This window comes from Oncorhynchus mykiss, chromosome 12 (assembly GCF_013265735.2).
Source record: "Oncorhynchus mykiss isolate Arlee chromosome 12, USDA_OmykA_1.1, whole genome shotgun sequence".
In the NCBI taxonomy this organism is placed as follows: Eukaryota; Metazoa; Chordata; class Actinopteri; order Salmoniformes; family Salmonidae; genus Oncorhynchus; species Oncorhynchus mykiss.
Window position 1 is genome coordinate 25,282,068 of NC_048576.1, and position 15,273 is coordinate 25,297,340.

Genomic DNA, 15,273 nt, shown 5'->3' on the forward strand with positions numbered 1-15,273 from the left:
GGCAGGAATAAGATGGTGGAGTACTTAACAGACTGGGTTATGGGCACCTCAAACCAGGCGGCTGATGATGATGTCAAGTGTCTTACCAGGTACTGTACTACTAACCCCTCCCCCCTCTTGACTGCATGCCTGGACAAGCTCACTGAGGGGAGTGAGCCTCTAAGTCATACACTCCCCCAGGTTAGGTGCAACATCAGATATGACATACAATGGTTCCAGACACTACACCACATATATTTTCTCATACCTTATCTCCCCCAAGGAGGGAGTGACTGGCTCACAGACATTGTGGAGACAAGTACGTGGTTCCCCATTAATCCCGCCATCCCTTCACATGGTTTAGAATAGGTAAAGACACATTCACATATGAAGACAATGTTCTCTCCTGTCCTCTTCTCTTTCTGATATGCTGCATAGCACCAGGGACATGTGAAAGACAAGCCTGACTTCTCCCCTCTCTGGGCTCCAGGTGACTAAGCCCAAGCTGAGGGAGGAAGTGCAACTGCCAACACCAGAGTCCGAAGGGATACATTCTTATAATAAGCATATTATGCATATAACACATCTTAATTATCTATGTTACCTAACTAATTCCTCACAGTGACCATACGTACATATCCCAACAAGAAGCCATGAATTACAGATGCCCTGCGACAAACCATCAAACAGACAAAGCGTCAATGCAGGACTAAGATCGAATCCTACTACACCGGCGCTGACGCTCGTCAGGATGTGGCAGGGCTTGCAAACTATCACGGATTTACAAAGGGAAACCCAGCAGAGAGCTGTCCAGTGAAGCAAGCCTACCAGACGAGCTAAATGCCTTTTTATACTCGCTTCGAGGCAAGCAACACTGAACCATGCATGAGAGCACCGGCTGTTCTGAACGACTGTGTGATCACACTCTCTGTAACCGATGTGAGTAAGACCTTTAAACACATTAACATTCCTTCAGATTACCAGGATGCGTAGTCAGAGCATAGGCTGACCGTCTGGCAAGTGTCTTCACTGACTTTTTCAACGTCTCCCTGACCCAGTCTGTAATACCTACATGTCTCAAGCAGAACACCATAGTCACGGTGTCCAAGAACGCCAACGTAACCCGTCTAAATGACTACCGCCCCGTAGCACTCACATCTGTAGCCATGAAATGCTTTGAAAGGCTCACATCAACACAATCATCCCAGAAACCCTGGACCCACTCCAATTTGCGTACCTCCCAAACAGATCCACATATGACACAATCTCTATTGCACTCTACACTGCCCTTTCCCACCTGGACAAAAGGAACACCTACTTGAGAATGCGGTTAATTGACTACAACTCAGTTCAAGTTCAACACCATAGTGCCCCTCAAGCTCATCACTAAGCTAAGGACCCTGGGACTGAACACCTCCCTCTGCAACAGGATCCTGTACTTCCTGATGGGCCGCCCCAGGTGGTCAGGTTAGGCAACAATACATTCGCTACACTGAACCTCAACACTGGGTCCCATCAGGGGTGCGTGCTTAGCCCCCTCCTGTACTCACCTGTTCACCCATGACTGCGTGGCCGCCCACGACTCCAATACCATCATCAAGTTTGCCGATGACACGATGATGTTGGACTTGATCGACGATGAGACCACCTATAGGGAGGAGGTCAGAGACCTGGCAGTGTGGTGCCAGGATAACAACCTCACCCTCAATGTCGGCAAGACAAAGGAGCATCTGACCGCAAGATGCTATGGAGGGTAGTGCATACGGCCCAGTACATAACTGTGGTTGAACTCCAAGCCAAAAGTTAACCGACTAGCTGCCTGTACTAAATTAACCAAATAGCTACCTGTACTAAATTAACCAAATGGCTACCCGGACTATCAGCATTGACCCTTTGACTCTATGCACACACACTGGACACACTACCCACACACTTGCACACTCAAATATATATATATATCAATCTCTGAGTGTGCAAGTGTGTGGGTAGTGTGTCCAGTGTGTGTGCATAGAGTGTGTGCATACACACACACACACACACACACACGCTGCTGCTACTGTCTATTATCTATCCTGTTGCCTAGTCACTTTACCCCTACCTATACAGTATGTACATATCTACCTCAATTTCCTAGTACCCCTGCACATAGACTCGGTACTGCTACCCCATGTATATAGCCAAGCTATCATTGCTCATTGTGTATTTATTCCTCATGTTACTTTCTTTGTAATTTTTTATTGTATTCTGCGTCGTTGTGAAGTAAGCATGTCACTGTTACTTCGTAAACAACAGGTTTAGACTTTGAAATGTAAAATGTGATTTGATCTGACCTCTAACCCCTGAACTATGCTTTGTGCTGTGTGATATACAGGGACCTGGACCAGGCCAGTATGGAGGCGGTGGTGTCTCTGCTAGCTGGCCTGCCCCTGCAGCCTGAGGAGGGAGACGGAGTGGAACTGATGGAGGCCAAGTCCCAGCTCTTCCTCAAGTACGTCAGCTATCCTCTCTTTACTCACTCTTACTATTGAAGTTCATTACTTATGCAATGTGTCTTACGTCATAAAATGTTCTAAAAGATAATGAGTAGAATATCTTTCTCCTTCTCCTCCCAGGTACTTCACCCTGTTCATGAACCTGCTGAATGACTGCAGCGAGGTGGAGGATGATGGGCAGCAGGTGGCAGGGAGGAAGAGGGGTATGTCTCGACGTCTGGCCTCCCTCAGACACTGCACCGTACTGGCCATGTCCAACCTTCTCAACGCCAACGTGGACAGTGGCCTCATGCACTCAATTGGTCAGTCTGGAAACCTAACATATCAACTTATCAGGAATGAGGCTTAGGCTCACTCTTTGGTTGGCTGCTTCATGTTTAAAGTGCTTAACATGCGAAATGAGATGTAATAGTGAATGTGGCTTTAATTGGATCTCTGTTGATTACATCTAATTCATCATTAGTGTAGAGTCGTTAAAACAATACTTGCCCATGGTCAATGTTCTTTCCTCTTGTCACACTTAGATAAGATTACAATACACGTCTCTTTCTTTCTGTGTGTGTAGGTCTGGGCTACCATAAGGACCTGCAGACGCGGGCCACCTTCATGGAGGTGCTGACTAAGATCCTGCAGCAGGGGACAGAGTTTGACACACTGGCAGAGACGGTGCTTGCTGACCGGTTTGAGAGGCTGGTGGAGCTGGTCACCATGATGGGAGACCAGGGAGAGCTGCCTATTGCCATGGCTCTGGCCAACGTAGTGCCCTGCTCCCAATGGGTATGTAGGCTATTCACCGCCCACTGTCCTTTCTCTGGGACCTGAGATCTTTACATTTATATTACACCTGGGGGTGAAAATGGAATAACATTTAAAGCAAATAGTTTTCACACTGTTTTAGCTTATATTACACCACTGTACCACACTGAGATTGTTGAGGTATGAATATGAATGAATGCGCCAGTAGATTGTAGGTGTCAGAGTGTGAGCTGTGTCAGTAACAATAATTTTCTCCTGTCAGGATGAGCTGGCGCGGGTGCTGGTGACTCTGTTTGACTCACGCCACCTCCTCTACCAGCTGCTGTGGAACATGTTCTCCAAGGAGGTGGAGCTGGCTGACTCCATGCAGACACTTTTCAGAGGAAACAGTCTGGCCAGTAAAATCATGACCTTCTGCTTTAAGGTACACAACATGACATGAAAATGTGGACAAACCTTTCTAAGATGCAAAATACCCCTATCTCTGACAAAGGATATGACACACTACAGTTGAATTCAGAAGTTTACATACATTTAGGTTAGAGTCATTAAAACTAGTTTTCTCCACAAATGTCTTGTTCATAAACAATAGTTTTGGCAAGTTGGTTAGGACATTTACTTTGTGAATGACACAAGTAATTTTTCCAAAAATTGTTTGCAGACAGATTATTTCACTTATAATTCACTGCGTTACAATTCCAGTGGGTCAGAAGTTTACATGCACAAAGTTGACTGTGCCTTTAAACAGCTTGGAAAATTCCAGAAAATTATGTCATGGCTTTAGAAGCTTCTGATAGGCTAATTGACATAATTTGAGTGAATTGGTGGTGTACCTGTGGATGTATTTCAAGGCCTACCTTCAAACTCAGTGCCTCTTTGCTTGACATCATGGGAATATCTAAAGAAATCTGCCAAGACCTCAGAAAATAAATTGTAGACCTCCACAAGTCTGGTTCATCCTTGGGAGTAATTTCCAAACACCTGAAGGTACCACTTTCATCTGTACAAACAATAGTACGCAAGTATAAACACCATGGGACCACACGGCCGTCATACCGCTCAGGAAGGAGATGCGTTCTGTCACCTAGAGATGAACGTACTTTGATGCGAAAAGTGCAACGTAATCCTAGAACAACAGCAAAGGACCTTGTGAAGATGCTGGAGGAAACAGGTACAAAAGCTCCAAAACCGCCATAAGAAAGCCAGACTACGGTTTGCAACTGCACATGGGGACAAAGATTGTAGTTTTTGAAGAAATATCCTCTGGTCTGATGAAACAAAAATAGAACTGTTTGTCCATAATGACCATCTTTATGTTTGGATGAAAAAGGAGGAGGCTTGCAAGCCGAAGAACACCATCCCAACCGTGAAGCATGGGGGTGGCAGCATCATGTTGTGGGGGTGCTTTGCTGCAGGAGGGACTGGTGCACTTCACAAAATAGATTACATTATGAGGACGAAAAATGTGGATATACTGAAGCAACATCTCAAGACATCAGTTAAAGCTTGGTCGCAAATGGGTCTTCCAAATGGACAATGACCCCAAGCATACTTCCAAAGTTGTGGCAAAATGGCTTATTAAGGACAACAAAGTCACGGTATTGGAGTGGCCATCACAAAGCCCTAACCTCAATCCCATAGAACATTTCTGGGCAGAATTGAAAAAGCGTGTGCGAGCAAGGAGGCCTACAAACCTGACTCAGTTACACCAGCTCTGTCAGGAGGAATGGGCCAAAATTCACCCAACTTATTGTGGGAAGCTTGTGGAAGGCTACCCAAAATGGTTGTCCCAAGATAACCAATTTAAATGCAATGCTATCAAATTCTAATTGAGTGTATTTAAACTTCTGACCCACTGGGAATGTGAGGAAAGAAATAAAAGCTGAAAGAAATCATTCTCTCTACTACTATTCTGACATTTCACCTTCTTAAAATAAAGTGGTGATCCTAACTGACCTAAGACAGGGCATTTTTACAAGTGTTAAATGTCAGGAAATGTGGAAAGCTGAGTTTACATACACCTTAGCCAAATTCATTTAAACTTCCTGACTTCAACTGTGTGTGGTCTTTGGCTTTCAAATACGCATGGTGCCTGCTTTCTATAATGTTAGTTTTGAGTTTGTGTTTCCACCCCTCTGCTGTTTTCAGGTGTATGGAGCCACATACCTGCAGAAGCTTCTAGAGCCTCTTCTCAGAGGGGTCATCACCGCCCCAGAGTGGCAGCTCATCAGCTTCGAGGTGGACCCCACCAGGTATCCTGACCCCTCAGACACAACACATTCACTCATTCACCCACTTTGTTTTCCAGCTGTACTATTTAAACCAAGGCAGCCCCCTCCCTACCATCTTAGGTGTATTTTTGCAACATGGAAGAAGAATTGTACGGTACATGACCTGTTGCATTGTCCGATGCTCTCTTGCTGTCTCTGGTTTTGACTGGCTGGTTCCATGTCTCTGGCTGCAGGCTGGAGCAGAGTGAGATCCTGGAGGAGAACCAGAGGAACCTGCTGCAGATCACCAACCGCTTCTTCCTGGCCATCATCAACTCCTCCACAGAGTTCCCCCCTCAGCTGCGCAGTGTCTGTCACTGCCTGTTCCAGGTACATATTAGACTGCACACCTCAACTGCCAACTCCAACCCACTCCACAGTCTGTAAACCCCCATCTTAACATACAGGGTTCCATTTATTTGAAGATTTTAACTTTTTCTGCAATTGCCACCATTATGTTTTCACATAATGTCAGGGTGGTTTTTATGAACTAGGTAAATGTACATCAAAAGGTAAGGTTTGCACTTTTGTGCGGTGTCTGTATATGAATGTAGAAGTATTTGTGCAGTGCGTGTTTGTGGTGTGTGTGTTTGCCGTGACCTTTTTTGTGCCCATCTCTGTTCTGTAGGCAACTTGCCACTCTCTACTGAATAAAGCCACAGTTAAAGAGAAAAAGGAAAGCAAAAAAGCAGTAAGTTCAGAGAATGTTCTCCCTGGCCACTGTTGAAAGAAAGGGAAGGTCATTCACCCTCTTGCTGTTCTATCACCTTAAACTACTTTATACTCCTGCCCTCCTTACAATCCTCACCTGAAATCCCACTACTAATACTTTTACTTTCAAATAAGTTCAAATGGATTTTAATGTACGCTCACCACAAACAAACTCTTGGCACTGGTGAAACTGCACTGCTGTTACTGGTTGGTGTTGAAAGGAGTTTGGAGGTCGATGACAACGGGCTCATGTTGCAGATGGTCGAGGAGCACTGGTCAGTTGTGCTGTGCGACTCAGGATCCTGGGATCCACAACGCTTTTTTGAAACCTCTCATGGAATTTGGAACTAAGGGTGTTGGGCAAACACAAGCCACCAGAATAGCATCAATGCACCTTGGCATAGGTTCTACAACTGTCTGGAACTCTACTGGAGGGAAGCGACACCATTCTTCCATGATCATTTCCATAATTTGGTGTTTTGTTGTTGTCGGTGGAAAACAATGTCTCAGGCACCGCTGCAGAATCTCCCAGAAGTGTTCAATTGGGTTGAGATCTGGTGACTTGACACATACACATTTGTTTTACTCTCTTTGTGGGAACCAAAAATGTATTCCTATTCAAAATCCTGTTTTCCAGAACCCTTAACCGAACCCAGGATTTCCCAAACTCTGTCCTGGTAACCCCAAGGGGTACACTTTTTGTTGTTTGCCCTAGCATTACACAGCTGATTCAAATAACCCACTAATCATCAAGCTTTTATAATTTTGAATCTGCTCTATTGTGCTAGGGCAAAGAACTAAACGTGGTGTTGAAAGGAGTTTGGGGGTCGATGATAACGGGCTCATGTTGCAGATGGTCAAGGAGCACTTTGGCACATAGTTGTGCTGTGCGACTCAGGATCCTGGGATCCACTCCACTTTTTTGAAAGCTCTCATGGAATGTGTAACTCTTGTGAAGTCCTAAGGCTTTCTCTGAAATTCATTACTAGCTAAGTTTCGCAGTGCAGAAATACCGCCTTCAGTTATCTATACTGCATTTACCGTATCTGAAATCTGCAGCCTATTGTTGTGCATCCATCCATGATGTCATATTGGCATGATGGTCAAAATTGCTAACGGTAAATATCCTGTGTTGGTGGCGCTGGGTAAGCTGTGGAGGCCTGGTAATTGGCTGACCTTTCAAAGCACTCTAATACTGCAGGCCATTTAATGACAGCTTGTCTTATTCCAGCAGCAATGAAATAAGACTTCATGAGGTTGCATTATCTTACAGCCTAGTAATTCCACTGCTGCAATATCCCTTTTAAAACACACGTGTGTTACAAGTGATACCATTTTCGTATGCGGACATGCAGAGCGTTTGATCAATTTAGGACATTGATTTAATTGAACATCGCCCAGTGTTTTTTCAGAAGCGTACAGTATCACGTCTACCCTAGTAGTTAGGACTGGTCTAAGATTCTCCTCTCCCCCTTTTCAAGATTCCCAGGTACCTTGCTTTCCTTTTAATCTCTTAACTCAGTTTTGAAGCGGGCCTAGCGTTGTGAATGTGGTTTGGAGGTGATGATGTGGCCATCTTGTCCTCTAGACTGTGGAATACTTTGTCTCCCTCCCCACTCTCCTCACTGTACTCTTTCTACCCTTCTATCTTCTCCAACCCATGTCCTTGCCTCCTCTCTCTAACAATGTTGTTACCATCCCTCCAACACCCTTACACACAGGTGGTCAGCCAGCGTTTCCCCCAGAACAGCATAGGGGCGGTGGGCAGTGCCATGTTCCTCCGTTTCATCAACCCTGCCATAGTGTCTCCCTATGAGGCAGGCATCCTGGATAAGAAACCTCCTCCCAGGATTGAGAGGGGCCTTAAGCTCATGTCCAAGGTAAGAGGACAGGACACCCAGGCCACAAATATACAAAGCTGATATGTCTTAATAATATGCTATATTCTATTTGAGGACCTGGCCTTGTTGTTAATATGGTTTTAATGTTCTTTTACAGATCCAGCAGAGCATTGCCAACCATGTTGTATTCACCAAAGAGGAGCACATGAGGCCTTTTAATGACTTTGTCAAAAGCAACTTTGATGCAGCTAGAAGGTATGATAACAGAATGATATCTTCCCTCTCTGAGAATACATTGATATGTATTGGATGTTTTCACCTGATACTAATTACCCTAACAGGTGTAGATAAATCTTGTTCCTTTGACCTATGTGTTGTAGGTTTTTCCTGGACATTGCATCAGACTGCCCTGCCAGTGACTCAGTCAACCACAGCCTGTCCTTCATCAGTGATGGCAACGTTCTGGCCCTGCACCGGCTGCTGTGGAACAACCAGGAAAAGATAGGACAGTACCTCTCTAGCAACAGGTGAGTGGGCAGAATGGAACATGTATGGCTTAGATGTTATAAGAGATAAGTAACCCAGATCTCTAGAATAAACAACGGCCCATCTCACAGGAGGTTGTCTTTGATACTACTGTAGACCTCTGTACTTTCTGCATGTGGCTGATGTGTATCAAAGAGTAGATTATCCCTAACGTTGTCGTTCTTCATCAGGGATCATAAAGCAGTGGGAAGACGGCCTTTTGACAAGATGGCCACCCTCCTGGCCTACCTGGGGCCCCCAGAGCACAAACCTGTGGCTGACACCCACTGGTCCAGCCTCAACCTCACCAGCTCCAAGTTCGAGGAGTTTATGACAAGGTACATACATGAAGTTACTATTAATTACATACAGGTAACTGCCCAAATAAAGGAAACGCCAACATAGTGGCTTAATAGAGAATTGGGCCAGAACAGCTTCAATGCACATAGATTCTACATGTGTCTGGAACTCTATTGGTGAGATGTGGCACCGTTCTTCCTTGAGAAATTCCTTAATTTGTTGTTTTGTTAATGGAGGTGTAAAATGTGTCTCAGGCGCCGCTCTAGAATTTCCCATAATTGGGAGAAGATTGGGTTGAGATCTGGTGACTTGAGACACACACATTTGTTTTACTATCCTTGTGGGGACCAAAACACACACACACACACACACACTTTAACCTCCCTATGCTCCTTTGAGACCCCTCTTTCCAAGTCACTGAGATCTCTTCTACTCACAGTAGCCAAAATAATGGGCATCTGGGCGTTTTTATACATGGGTAGGCGTTTTTATACCCTAAGCATTGGATGTTAATTGCTTAATTTACTCAGGATCCACACCTGTGTGGAAGCACCTGCTTTCAATATACACTGAGTGTACAAACATTAATAACACCATCCTAATATTGAGTTGCTCCCCCCTCCTTTTGCCCTCAGAACTAACAAGGAATTAACAAGTGACATCAATAAGGGATCATAGGTTTAACCTGGATTCACCTGGTCAGTCTGTCATGGAAAGAACAGGTGTTCATAATGTTTTGTACACTCAGTGTAATTTGTATCCCTTATTTACTCAAGCATTTCCTTTATTTCGGCAGTTACCTGTAGATCTCACAAAGCAGTCTCATAAAACAGGATATGAAAGCATCTGAGGCAGAGGTTGTTTTAGTGGTACTCTTAAAGTATTTCCCTGTCTTGATCCTGCTCCTGCTCCCTCAGACACCAGGTACATGAGAAAGATGAGTTCAAAGCCCTGAAGACCCTCAACATCTTCTACCAGGCTGGCACCTCCAAGAACGGCAACCCTGTCTTCTACTACATCACACGCAGGTGAGGCCTGCAGACTGTCACATTTCAACAGAAAGTCACAGAACGCTGTATTCACTTTATCATGATGCATTTATTCAGAAACATAGTTGTTTTAACATGTGTGCTATATTTTATTTTAGTAGATAACAAAAGGTTTTTTAGAAAGTGTCCAAGGAGTACAGGTCATCGTGGTCTTCCTTAGGGTGAGAATATATGTAGTTAAAGAATAGTTGGACATCCCAGATTGAGGGAGTGCATGATGAATATAGCTGCCTTGCTGCCATCAGAGAGTAGCTATCTGCTGCAGGAGAGTGGGGGACAGAGCCAGGAGCATGAGGCCAATCCCCCACAGAGAGGAGAGTTGGGGAGAGGAGTTGGGGCTGCTGCCCGTGGAATTGGTGCTGTTGGCTCCGATCACAGTCCCATGTTGAGCCAGGAAGACAATGGCCATCACAACCATTTGCAGCACACCACTACGAACATGCATTCTCTTTCTGTGGTCAAACTGCCAATGTAGACATAAGACAACCAACATGCCACAGTCACCAACATGCCAGGTAGAACAGCATTTTTTTACACTCTTTCATTTGTAAATCTAGTACATTTCTCATGAGCTGTTTTCCATATTAAAGCTGTATTCTAGTATTCTAAATAAGTTAACCTTAGTAAACTGATTTGATCGATGAATGGCAGCAAATTGATCTCAATAAACATCTGACCAATTATAACAACAACGGGACCACCAACACCATTCAAAGATCTGCCACTTACCGGATATTATGACGTAAACCTTCTCAGCTTCAGTGGTGATGATTTGTGAAGAGCCAACCGTTTGGGAGGAGGTATTTTATGGCACCTGGCTAATGACATCATTATAGTTGACTGTAGGCATTGGCAACTCACCACAACGGGGGTGGCCGGTGTTTCTGTTTAGCTGTACCCATGGAAAATCACAAAACCGTTTGTTTCCAAGTCTCTAGCTGAGATCCGCCCATCAACATTCTCTCACTCTCTCTCACACGCGGGTGAACACACACACGCACGCACACACCACACAAGTATTTGTGGATGTGATTGAGTGATGTAGCCTGCTGTGGTGCCAGTAGGCAACATAAAGGTACAGTATGGTGCCACCTGCTGCTGAGTTATAGTCATAGCCTCTAAATTGTTGTGAAAGAATCAATGAGTGTGTGTGTGTGTGTGTGTGTGTGTGTGTGTGTGTGTGTGTGTGTATATGAATGAATGGACAAATCCATCGATCACATGGCACTATTCATTCCTATGTGAAGACTCAATAGCGCTCTCATTGATTAACTCAAGTTGAATTGAAGGACCACCAGGGTGCTGCCAGCTGCCATTAGCAACTAAATTATCCTTCTGTGTGCGATTTTAAAATAATTGCTTCAAAGACCTACATCTGGTGTATTAGAAGCAATTACTGGAACCATGTTTGTCTTCAAAACTTTTTTTATTTACACAAAGATTGACCACGAAGATGACAATTTTTCTGTTCACTATAATGGGGGATCCTGTTTTCTGCTAACAATGCCTGAAGCGCAGAAGGCTGCTGAGGGGAGGACGGCTCATAAAAATGTCCAGAAAGGAGCAAATGGAATGGCATCAAACACCTGGAAACCATGTGTTTGATGTATTTGATACCATTCCACCTATTCCGCTCCAGTCATTACCTGCAGTACCATAGTCTGCCTCTAACTCCCGAGGCTCAATGAGAGGGGGCAGTCATTCTCCCCTGGAAAGAACAGCTAGTTTTCAGCTTTTCTCTCCTCACTCAGACCACCCCCAGACAGTCCTAGATAAATTCTTGCTTGAGAAATTGCTCTTTGCTAAGAAGACATTTTTGAACAATTTAATTGAAATCAATCACTCTAAGGTATTTAATTATTATCCAGAAATGATTTGATATTGAGATAAAAACAGCTGCTTTGGACCTTTTAAGTATTCAAAGTTGATGATGAAAACAGAGTTATGCAGATAGTGAGTACTAAAGTATTTGTTCAGTATCCCAATAATGATACTGGCCATATAGTGGTAGTAGTGTTAGTGTACATGGATGCTGCCTGTGCATGTCATACAGTATATTGTTATTAATTAAAGTAATGCAGAAGAGTTTAAGTGTCTTACAGTATTCAAAATGGAAGAAAACAACAAAGTTGGTTTAATGATACTCATTTGTGTGTTTGTGCAGTTGTATGTCCAAAGTCTGACAAGGACATTACTCCAACTTCAGACATTTCCTTCAATATTCAGAGGACATACCGGGTGTGAGTCAGGAAGAACCACAGGTTCAGTAGGAGTGGGAGTGTAGACCTGGGGCTGGGAGCTGGGCTGGTGTTGCGTACCGGGGAGCCACCCTGGTTAGGCCTCTTGACACTCCTGGTGCGGAGGGTGGCTGTTCTCCTTGTGATGGTAGAGGGGTTGTCAGTGGTATAGAAGCTGTCAGTAGTAAATGCAGTGTCTGTTAGGAAGGGGTCGTCTGTGCTTGTCAAGCTGTTGTCTGTGTGGGACCTGTCAGTGGGCAGGGTGGAAATGGCTAGAGGGGTGGAGGTGAGCGGGTGTTGGTCTGTGAAGAGGCCGTGGTTCTCTGATCCACTGGGGCGTCCTGGGGCTTTCCTGCTGTGGAGCTGGGTGTTGAGCAGGGCAGACTCAGACAGGTACCAAGGCCACCTGGTGAGGGCCTCTGGAGGAGGAGGGTGGCTCCACTCCACCTGAGTACCAGCAGCCAGGGGAGGCTGAGTGTAGGAGGCAAAGTGCCACCCCCCAGTCCTGGCCAGGGGATGCTCTCCACAGACAGAGTGAGTGTGGCAGGGGCAGCCCAGCACGCGGGTGGAGGTGTGCTTGAGCCAGGCCAGCAGGTGGGTGATGTTGGTCTGGTGCTCACAGGCCCAGGGGTTGTCCCCCAGGGAGAGGAGCCGCAGGCTGCCCAGCTGGCTGAAGGCCCTGGGACCCACAGAGGAGAAGCGGTTGGAGTGCAGGTAGAAGGTGGTCAGCCTGAACAGCCGTGCCAGAGTGCCAGGCAGCATCTGCACCAGGGAGTTGTGGGAAAGGTCCACGGTCTCCAGGCTGGCAGGCATGTTGGTAGGCACGGTCCAGAAGCGGTTGTGGCTGAGGTTGAGCAGGCGCAGGCTGGTCAGGGTGTTGTTGATGAACACGGCCCGTTCCAGCTTGTTATTGGACAGGTCGAGGACCCGCAGGTTCCACTGGTAGGCTGTGTCGTTCTTGTCCAGCAGGTTGATGCCGTTGGCTGCAATGTGGAGCTCCCACAGGGCTCTGGGCAGAGCGGTGGGCAGGCGGACCAGCCTGTTGTGGGACAGGTCCAGGGTGCGGAGGTGGACAAAGGTACTCAGCTGGCCGTCCAGGTCGTGGATGCGGTTGTGAGACAGGTTGAGAGAGTGCAGGTTGTGCTGCAGGCCCAGGGGCAGAGTCCTCAGGCCCCTCCAGGAACAGTCCACCTCCCTGTGGCTGTGGTTACAGGTGCACATTGGGGGGCAGACAGCCAGGGCCTGGAGACCCAGCAGCATCAACAGCCATAGCACGGCCACACAGTGGGGAGGGACGCTGGGGGGCATCAGTAGCACACGCCTTGAAACACAGGGGAAACGCCTGGATAAATTAGTTACAAACATGATAGCAAGCCCACTATTAGCTAGGCTACATATCAAAGCAGTAACATGTATTAGTAAAAGCTTATAGTCCACATAGGTAGTAGACAAAGAGCACGGTGAATGATATGCAGATTGAGACTATCCTCTCTGCACCAGTAGTGGAGGAGAGGCTGTGTTACTGCAGTGAGCTGTGCTGAACACACTGGAGACAACGGTTAAGATCTCATTCTCTCCCGTTCTGCTCCACCCTCACCCTCTTTCTCCCCCCATGGAGGCTCCCTAACATCTCGTCACAGTGCTGCAGATGTGCCTTCTCCAGCATGATTATGCATACAATAGAGTATGTGAGTAGGGTTTAAACGTTTGGCATTAACCCCTACAGTCAGTCCTATTTATTGAGGAAGGGAGCCTCCCTAGCAACAGACTAGTGGACAGTGTGATGCTTTGACTACAATGGCTTGTAGTCTGTTTTGAAGAGGATGTTCTGATTGGCTTGGGCTATTAGTCTGTAGAGGATACCTTTTAGAAGATGTTTGTACATCACTAGAGGTGTGATTTTCCCTGCTGTCCCATTTCACTGATGTTAATTAGCCTGTTCAATATATATCCCAATCAGTGAGTGTCAGCTATTGAGCAGGGAGTTGTTCCTACTAGAACGTGGTGAATAGATTGGTTTTGTTAATGACTAAGGAGAGGACTGGGACACCGGCCAGTCCCGCAGCGAGCGGAGTCAGAGAAATGATGCACAGGGAGCAGTGCAAAGATTCAATTACTGTAGCACCATAGTCATGTATGTTTGTGTGTGTGTGCATTGTTGCTTTTTTGTTTTGTCTTGGATTCCATGGGGGGGGGGGGTCGTGTGTGTGTGTGTGTGTGAGAGAATAGACACTCACCTTTTCCTCATCTTTGCATTCCAGTCACTTCTCGCCTCTCTATGGTCCTTAGCCCAAGGCTGCTTTCTATCCTCTGTCTCCTAAAACACTGGAGTGGCAGCTGCTTTGCTGAAGAGGGATTTTCTGTTGTTTTTTTGCTCATTCACTGTTTTTAACGCCCTCTTGCTTTTCCTTTCCTAGCTTCTGAGACTGTTCTGTTCACCCTGGTTTTGTCCTTGATCCCTTTTGTTTTCCTCTGAAGGATGGACCATTAAGAGTAAATGTCTCTTAGTCTGCCCTTTTAGGTCCAGTGATGCAGGTAGCATTAAACGGAATAAGCTCCTACTGCTTCAGCATCCACTGCAGGCTCTGCATTAACACTGGGAGAGTGTGTGTGTGTGTTAGGGAGGGAGGGAGTTAGAGGGGAAAGTGGGAGGGGTGTAGGAGAGGAGTAGGGATGCAGTGCAGAGCGGCCCTTCGCTACTGATGACGAGGAGCGGGGGGGGGGGGGGGGGCTGTTGACTCTAATGTTTCATAATCAGTATCATTCAAAGAAATGTCTTCAATCTCTCTCTCCCCCAACACCATCCTCTTTCCATGTATCTGGATTTAGCTAGGACTGTCAATGAAAATCCACTGACTCAATGCACCACGGAAGGGAATTTATTTTCTGGCACAAAGATGTTCTTCATATTTTGCTATAATAGTTATGTACCCCCTCCCCTGTACGTATTGCAGTAATGGATAACATTTGATTTTGGTTTGAAATTGTTAGTAGTCAATATTATGCCCTCTTCACGGACAACCCGTTTTAGACTTGACATGCAATACATCCACACGTTCATCATGTTGTCAGCCATAAGTAGATGAATAAATATCTGAGAAAGAGGATGGGAA

At 45.9% G+C, this 15,273-nt stretch overlaps 2 protein-coding genes and 1 long non-coding RNA gene across 7 annotated transcripts in view; 1 reads left to right on the forward strand and 2 right to left on the reverse strand.

Annotated features, from left to right (window-relative positions):
* LOC110537252 (neurofibromin) overlaps positions 1-15,273 on the forward strand; it is a 63,009-nt gene that overhangs the window by 29,709 nt on the left and 18,027 nt on the right. For 3 of the 5 annotated variants that reach the window (XM_021623148.2, XM_021623150.2, XM_021623152.2), the window contains exons 23-35: positions 6-89; positions 2,351-2,467; positions 2,592-2,773; positions 3,037-3,248; positions 3,490-3,651; positions 5,376-5,479; positions 5,692-5,827; positions 6,126-6,188; positions 7,930-8,088; positions 8,207-8,304; positions 8,430-8,576; positions 8,766-8,912; positions 9,792-9,902. In XM_021623148.2, coding sequence (XP_021478823.1) covers positions 6-89; positions 2,351-2,467; positions 2,592-2,773; positions 3,037-3,248; positions 3,490-3,651; positions 5,376-5,479; positions 5,692-5,827; positions 6,126-6,188; positions 7,930-8,088; positions 8,207-8,304; positions 8,430-8,576; positions 8,766-8,912; positions 9,792-9,902 — 1,722 coding nt within the window. The remainder of the gene's footprint in view (positions 1-5; positions 90-2,350; positions 2,468-2,591; positions 2,774-3,036; positions 3,249-3,489; positions 3,652-5,375; positions 5,480-5,691; positions 5,828-6,125; positions 6,189-7,929; positions 8,089-8,206; positions 8,305-8,429; positions 8,577-8,765; positions 8,913-9,791; positions 9,903-15,273) is intronic. The other 2 variants (XM_021623149.2, XM_021623153.2) reach the window with 1 other exon arrangement.
* Positions 9,953-10,809, reverse strand: LOC110537255. Its single transcript, XR_002475593.2, has 2 exons — positions 10,653-10,809; positions 9,953-10,386 (listed from the first exon to the last, which is right to left on the reverse strand). It is a non-coding gene; the product is annotated as an uncharacterized LOC110537255 (long non-coding RNA).
* On the reverse strand, positions 11,337-14,750 carry LOC110537253 (oligodendrocyte-myelin glycoprotein-like). Its single transcript, XM_021623154.2, has 2 exons — positions 14,398-14,750; positions 11,337-13,481 (listed from the first exon to the last, which is right to left on the reverse strand). Exons 1-2 carry the CDS (start codon positions 14,406-14,408, stop codon positions 12,146-12,148), a joined length of 1,347 nt encoding a protein of 448 aa, XP_021478829.2. The 5' UTR covers positions 14,409-14,750; the 3' UTR covers positions 11,337-12,145.